Here is a 397-nt window from a genome sequence, read left to right on the forward strand (position 1 = left end):
CCCCCATTCCATGCCAATCTCCAGAGATGCTCTATCTAATGATAATAAAAAAACGTTTTAAAAGGAATGAAAATGGACTGCTCCAATTTCTGACCCTTTTGTTTTTTTGTTTTTGCCAGTTCATCACTACTGGAAACTATTAACTATCCTCATTCATATGCTACAATGAAATTATTTTAAATAATATTAAATTAAATCCAGCTACAAAAAAAGCTGGAAAAAAATGGAAGTAGGTCTTCAGAGTAGTTGCTATGAAGAGGATACACTGTCTCATATAATAGAATTGGTGTAAACTATCAGGTGTCAGAACGTTGCAAATCTTTGGTTTTGAAAAAGCTTAAGTCTTTGCATGAATTTTTATTTCTCATTATTTCTTTTGCAGCTTGAAGAGCGTGTG

The 397-nt window shown here is 32.5% G+C and overlaps 1 protein-coding gene across 1 annotated transcript in view; it reads left to right on the top strand.

Moving 5' to 3' along the window:
• LOC116680803 (pregnancy zone protein) overlaps window positions 1-397 on the top strand; it is a 34,310-nt gene that overhangs the window by 33,785 nt on the left and 128 nt on the right. Inside the window, exon 23 of the mRNA XM_032509533.1 lies at window positions 383-397. This exon is cut by the window's right edge and continues 128 nt beyond it. Within this exon, the coding sequence (XP_032365424.1) occupies window positions 383-387 (5 nt within the window). The 3' untranslated portion in view covers window positions 388-397. The remainder of the gene's footprint in view (window positions 1-382) is intronic.

This window comes from Etheostoma spectabile, chromosome 3 (assembly GCF_008692095.1).
Source record: "Etheostoma spectabile isolate EspeVRDwgs_2016 chromosome 3, UIUC_Espe_1.0, whole genome shotgun sequence".
Lineage (NCBI taxonomy): Eukaryota > Metazoa > Chordata > Actinopteri > Perciformes > Percidae > Etheostoma > Etheostoma spectabile.